Source organism: Aquarana catesbeiana, linkage group LG06, assembly GCF_042186555.1.
Source record: "Aquarana catesbeiana isolate 2022-GZ linkage group LG06, ASM4218655v1, whole genome shotgun sequence".
Classification (NCBI taxonomy): domain Eukaryota; kingdom Metazoa; phylum Chordata; class Amphibia; order Anura; family Ranidae; genus Aquarana; species Aquarana catesbeiana.
This window is the reverse complement of record NC_133329.1, coordinates 196,306,812-196,314,032: the sequence shown is the minus strand read 5'-3', so window position 1 is coordinate 196,314,032 and position 7,221 is coordinate 196,306,812. Positions and strand designations below refer to the sequence as shown.

Genomic DNA, 7,221 nt, shown 5'->3' with positions numbered 1-7,221 from the left:
AGGCCCATACATTGGGATTCCCTTGAAGAGTAGGAAACATGCAGGATTTGGGTTTGTATTCCCTAGGTAGGGACATGGCCAAAGGAGGGAAGGAGGATGGGGTGGGGGAGGAGGGGGGTCAACAGCTGATAGGAGAAAATCTGCCTCAAGCAGATCAGCCTCCTCAAGACCACCCTCCTCCCACAGCTCCATCAACTCCTCCATGGCTTTGATGTCTGTGATGGTCATGCCTTCCCAAGCAGGGTTGGCCAAGGCTCGATCATTGATTGGTATATCGGGTTTATCATAAAGAATTTTGAACATCAGTTTTCTAGAAAAAAGGTTTATGTCTTTAATTAAAGGGGTTGTAAAGGTAAAATTTTTTTCACCTTAATGCATTCTATGCATTAAGGTGAAAAAACTTTTGACAATACCGCCGCCCCCAGCCCCCCCGTTTTACTTACCTGACGCCTCGAATCTTCGCTGCTCGTTCTCGTCATCTTCATTGCAGCTCAGCCTGGTCGCTGATTGGCTGCAGTGGATGGATTGAAAGCAGCGCAGCCATTGGCTCGCGCTGCTGTCAATCACATCCGATGACGCGGCGCGCCGGGGGGCGGGGCCGAGTGATACAGCGAGCGGCTATAGCCGCCGGCTGTATCACGGGAGCGCGCCCGCAAGCACTCACCACCATGCGAGGGAGCTCGCATTAAGGTGGTGAATGCATGCGGGGAGGAGCTGAAACAGCCGCCGAGGGACCCCAGAAGACCAGGTTCGGGGCCACTCTGTGCAGAACGAGCTGCACAGTGAAGGTAAGTATAACATGTTTGTTATTTTTTTTTTAAAAAAAATTTAACTTTACAACCCCTTTAACTCAAATTGATCCACCTTTTGAACCGGGCAAAAAGTCAAGCCCAGTTTTAGAATTGACAGTGGAAAACTTACAGACCTGTTCCTTCAAAATGATGGAGCTCCTCTGCAAACAATATACAAATGAACTTACCTTAGTGGATAAAGAAATTGAGAAACTATATGAGGACAACCAATTAATTACCCTGGATGGCCTTTTCTCTACACGAGAAAGTGCCTTAAAAACCAACCTAGAGGGTTATGTCACTGAGATTCTCAAGACTAAGGAAAGGAAATTTGTCAGGGACAAATTAGCCTATGACAATAAACAAGCTTACCACTGGGACCAGAAAAACAATAAAGCAAAAAGACGCAACAATCAAACACGAAACCCCAAGCAACCCATCAGTGAACCTAATGATTCAGATTCATCTGTCTCTCCTGTTTCCTCTTTCCAGGCACAAGACATGAGAAGCACTAGAACACAGGAAGCAGCTAAATATACCAAGGAGAATGCCTCCACGGGCACCGTAAGACGCACTCCGAGCACTAAAGCACCTATGGTCACTCGAGCAAGCATGGCTAAAAACTCATCAGCTCACGCACCGGGTCACTCTGACATAAATACAAGCACTTCTCTCACCAACACCTCACAAACATTGTCCCCCAATACACAGGTAATCAATGTTAACCCTGTGCCTTTACTATCGGATTTTCGTCCAGCACCCATATTTTCCCAACCAGTTATGGATCCAAAAAAGACAGTGAGCATAGATTCGATGAACCCCAAAATTCTGAGAACCAGTTTGAAGTGATAAATCTGTCCTCTTACTCTCTTTCAGCCGAACAACTGTCAATTCTAAAACTGGGCTTGACTTTTTGCCCGGTTCAAAAGGTGGATCAATTTGAGTTAATTAAAGACATAAACCTTTTTTCTAGAAAACTGATGTTCAAAATTCTTTATGATAAATCCGATATACCAATCAATGATCGAGCCTTGGCCAACCCTGCTTGGGAAGGCATGACCATCTCAGACATCAAAGCCATGGAGGAGTTGATGGAGCTGTGGGAGGAGGGTGGTCTCGAGGAGGCTGATCTGCTTGAGGCAGATTCTCTCCTTTCAGCTGTTGACCCCCCTCCTCCCCCACCCCCATCCTCCTTCCCTCCTTTGGCGATGTCCCTACCTGGGAACACAAACCCAAATCCCGCACGTTTCCTACTCTTCAAGGGAATCCCAATGTATGGGCCTTCACGAATCAAGTAACAAGCGAGATCACTCAGACTAAATGGAAGGATTTGTCCTGATCAAATCTAACTGTTTCACAAACAGAGGCCCTTAAACTTTTACAATGCAATAAAGATATCGTGATCAAGCCCTCCAACAAGGGGGGCAACTTGGTCATCATGGACAGAAGCCAATATGAAACTATGGTATTGGCTATTGTCCAAAATCACCAATGGTATCGTAAAGTTTCCCCTAGCCATCTCACTTTAACGGTTACCAGATATAAACATCTCATAGGCTCAGCATACCATAAAGGCCTTATAAACAAAAACACCTGGGAATTCCTTAATGTTGCTTCACCTCGAACCCCTACCCTATACGCACTTCCCAAGATTCATAAGGACACCAAGAAGCCCCCTGGCAGGCCAATAGTATCTGGGAATGGATGGCTCAATGAAACGGCCAGCCAATTGGTGGACGATTTTCTGAGACCCCACGTAGAGGGTCTCACATCTTACCTTCAGGATACTGGTGATCTTCTCTGTATTCTTGATGGCATTTCCATTCCCCCTGGCTCTTGGTTGGTGGCCCTTGACGTAGAAGCCCTCTACAACTCCACCCCCCATCAATTGAGGGTGGAAGTTGTGGAGGGCTTCATTTCCGAAAACCCTGAGGTTTCCGTTGAGTACAATAAATTCATTATGGATTTACTTCTTTTTATTTTGTCCAATAACATTTTCCTGTTTGGTGGCTCCCACTACCTCCAGATACAGGGGGTGGCTATAGGGACCAAGTGTGCCCCCTCTTATGCCAACCTGTATCTGGGGGGGTGGGAGCGTGAACTTTTCTATAGGGATGACATGCAAATTTATTTTGATCAAATTCCCGTATGGAGACATTTTATTGACGATATCTTTTTCATTTGGCATGGCAGCAAGAATACCCTCCTTTCCTTCCTGGACAATCTCAAGACCAACAAATATCATTTAAATTTTACTTTTGAGCTTAGTCAACATCAATTAACCTTTCTAGATGTTCAAATTATAGTAAATGAGGATGGAAGCATTGGGACCACTTTATACCGTAAGCCATCTGCAGACAATTCATTAACTCCACGCCACCAGCTCTCATCCTGTTCCTCTCATCATGAATGTACCTTAGGGACAATACCTGAGAATTAGACGAAACTGTAGCGCAGATTCAGACTTTGAGAAAGAAGCAAAATTGCTCAGGTCTCGATTGCGCCAACGAGGCTATAGTAACAAATGCTTGAAAATGGCATATTGGAAAGCCAAAAATCAAAATAGATCTTCACTCATACACCAAGTGAAGTCCAAAGAAGTAAATCCAGGCGTTAGGATAATCACCAGATTCTCAGGCCAACAACAACGGATACGAGACATAATCCAAAAGTATTGGTACCTTCTAACGGGTGATGAGAAAGTCTCTAAACATCTCAAGCCCTACCCTGAATTTACGTTCAGGCGCTCCCGATCCCTTCAAGATACCTTGGTGCACAGTCACCACGATACCTTAACTGAAACACCTGCTGAATCCAGAAAGGGTAGTAGGCCTTGTCACAAATGCCAGTTTTGTAGATTCATCTATGCTGCACGAGGCATTACGCTTCCCAATGGTCGTTTTTTCAAACCTAACTTTTCTGTCACATGCCAATCCATTGGCATTGTTTATATCATGATATGTGAATGCCAGATGTTCTATGTTGGCAAAACCAAACGTCCCTTCTTTTGCAGAATCAGGGACCATGTATCCCTGATCCAGAAGAAGAGAATGGAAACCCCAATCAGCCGGCACATAGGCCTGTATCATCATTTTTATTCTTTTTATTTTCTCTCTTTTTTTTCTCTTTTTCTTTTTTATCCCTTAACCATTCTTTTTCTTTCGAATAAACACACACACTTTGTATATATACGCAGATGATTTGTGACCAATTGTTGTCAACATATATATATACATAGTTTTGTTTCCCTAATTGTGTAATAGACTTTCTTCCCAAGCCCATTTATTATTTATTTATTATTAAGTTTTCTACCTTTTAATTAACAGGTTTGGATGTCTCTCCTGCTGGGTTTCCCGTTTTTGGTACACACGGACGCCAGGGGCACTTATGAGAAGTGTGAGTAATCAATCACTCACCCATGGGAGCCCTAGAGGCTTAAATTCCACTGGGCGCATGCTTTCAACCAACAGAGCTGTATATCTGTTGTCCTCCTTTTTGGGGATCCTAACTAAATCCATGCTACACTCCTATCCATTTCTCATTGAATTTACACTATGGTATTTTATACATTGATACTGATATTAATAATAGCAATTTAGTTCCCATCCCTATAGGAGAAAAGCATTTATTCCATCCTCTCCTATTTTTCCTTCGAAAGGATGAAACTGGCTCCAAGGGAATACTCCTTTACTCCTTGAACTTCCGTTTCTCCCCCCTAAAGTAACCAAAGGAATACTCTTTTATATTTATTTTTATTTTTTGAACTTTCATTTTTCCCTTCGCCAAGATGGCGTTATGGGCCTCTTAGCTGGATTGACATGTTCTCGTGTCAGTTTCCTGCCCCGGCGCATGCGCACTATGGACATTTGTGCGGTCGGCACTTGGATCCTTGGCGCTTGGGCAAAACTAAGGCTTTGACGTGTCCCACGTCATATCATCAGCCTGTTGTTGCTTACATGCCTCTGTGGAATGCCTCACCACACGTCCGCATCCCGGAGGTGACGTCAGACGCCGCCGGGATGGATGGGACTATAAGTTTGTGGCAATCAGCCGCTATTTTTCTGTGTGGCCTCTCTATGGAAAGGGGAGGCTGTGTCTCTCTCTCCCCTCCACATGCTGATCCAGGTAACTGCCTCCAAGCACTGACTGTGGCTATTATTAAATCAACTCACTATATGTGGGTGGCATGTTTATTGATACTCTTTCATTGTTGTTTTTTCTGCAGCATACTCATATTTTACCATCCTTGATCCCCTGCTTATGAATTGCCAACCACTGGTCAGTGCTGAGTGTCTCCTCAGGGAGACTCTTAAGTAGCTGCATCATTGATTTTTGTAATAAGGCTTTAATAGCCCCCAACAATCTACTTTTGATTCAACATAAGGTAACTACTGTTTGACCCTTGGATTTTCTATTCCAAGTGTCTTAAAAACTACCCCTATTTTATGCTACATATATTTTTTTCTCCATCTAATTCCCAGCCAGGCTATATTCACATGTAGCCTCTCTGTGACCATATTTGTGGGAGATCTGGACAAAGGAGACCTATCCAATTCTGTGAATGCTATTCATCGCGTTCATTAATCTACAACAAATGTTTAGTGAAAAATAGAGACAGGAAAGACCAAAATATAAAACACCACATCCCATATATAGAGATATAGAAAGAAAGGACTGTAGGCCTTAGGCCTAGGGACTTTAGAGGTGTTGATATCAGAAATTTTTTTTTATATATATATACACTGGTTCACAACCATGTTAGGATAAAAAACAGATTTTTATTACAATTAATATAAAAAAGGCCTAACCACGGGCCAATACATATATAACAATTTCCAGAAAATGCATAAAGTGCTACTACATTTTATGATGCAAATACCAATTTCTTCCCGACATGTTTCGCTCAAATCGAGCTTCCTCAGGGGATTGTGTGGTATTAATTATAAAACTGAAAATTACATAAACAAAGAAAAATCATCAATACAATAATATATATAATTAAATATTAAACAGATTACATAGTCAAAACAATATAACAAAATTGTATTGATGATTTTTCTTTGTTTATGTAATTTTCAGTTTTATAATTAATAAAATGTTTTATAAAATGTAGTAGCACTTTATGCATTTTCTGGAAATTGTTATATATGTATTGGCCCGTGGTTAGGCCTTTTTTATATTAATTGTAATAAAAATCTGTTTTTTATCCTAACATGGTTGTGAACCAGTGTATATATATATATAAAAAATTTTCTGATATCAACACCTCTAAAGTCCCTAGGCCTAAGGCCTACAGTCCTTTCTTTCTATACAACAAATGTTTGCTTATCTTCATTTACCAATTGGCTTGGTAAGACTGTCTTTATTGTGATTATTTATTAGTTTAGCAGTGTTTCTTTGCTGTGTTGATTTTCATTTATATCTATTGTCATTCATTCATTTTTACATAGATCAATTGATTAAAATATCAATATTTGCTTAAGACTTGTTGATTGAATTCTTTCATTCATATATGCAATAATTGTTCTATCCGTGTGCTTTTTATCTATAATTGTTTTATTTTTACAATATGTGATATTTACTCTGTTTCTCTTACCACCAGTATACCACATATTTACCAGAACTCCTGATGAAGCTCACAAATGAGCGAAACATGTCGAGTGGTATCTACTAAGTGTTTTTTTCTCATTGCCTTTGTTAAATTGGACCTTAATATTGAGAGACTTGTTTTTAAAAATGTTTGATAATATGTATTAAACAGATTAAATAAAAGATTTTTTGTACGGTTAGACTTTGCATACACTTTTCCTTTACTCCATTTACTTTAGTATTTGAGCACCTTCAAAGTCCCTGGGGTAACTTTACCCCATTCCCCCTTCTTTTGTGGAGCCAGGAATGGTGGTGCATGAAAATGGCACAAGCCTCCTGTCTGCCCTTAGACAGGGAAAGTTGACACATGTGCCATGCTTGGCACATGTCCTCAATTTGGTGGTGCAGCATTTCCTAAATAGGTACCCAGGGTTGGAAGATCTACTAAAGCAGGCCAGAAGAGTGTGTAGCCATTTTAGGCGGTCATACACAGCCAGTGCTTGGTTGGCTAAAATTCAAGGGGAATTCCACCTGCCCGCCTGATTTGTGACATGCCCACCAGGTGGAACTCAACTTTGGCAATGCTGCAGAGCCTGCACATACAGCAGAGGGCCATCAACGAATACCTGTGTGAGTATGGTACAATGATAGGCTCAGGCCGGCTCAGCTTTTTTTCCCCACGCCAATGGTTGCTCATAAAGGATGCATGCACTATACTGTCACTGTATGAGGAGGCCACAAGGACGGTGAGCCGTGACAATGCATGCATCAGTGACACAATCCCTGTTGTGTTCCTGCTGGAGCAGACTGCGTGGAATTGTGGACAGGGCACTCGAGGAAA

General features: G+C 41.7%; 1 protein-coding gene across 1 annotated transcript in view; it reads left to right on the top strand.

Moving 5' to 3' along the window:
* Positions 1-938: 938 nt before the first annotated feature.
* Positions 939-7,221, top strand: part of LOC141148051 (uncharacterized) — a 65,317-nt gene continuing 59,034 nt past the window's right edge. Inside the window, exons 1-2 of the mRNA XM_073635206.1 lie at positions 939-1,434; positions 1,668-1,904. Of these exons, the coding sequence (XP_073491307.1) occupies positions 939-1,434; positions 1,668-1,904 (733 nt within the window). The remainder of the gene's footprint in view (positions 1,435-1,667; positions 1,905-7,221) is intronic.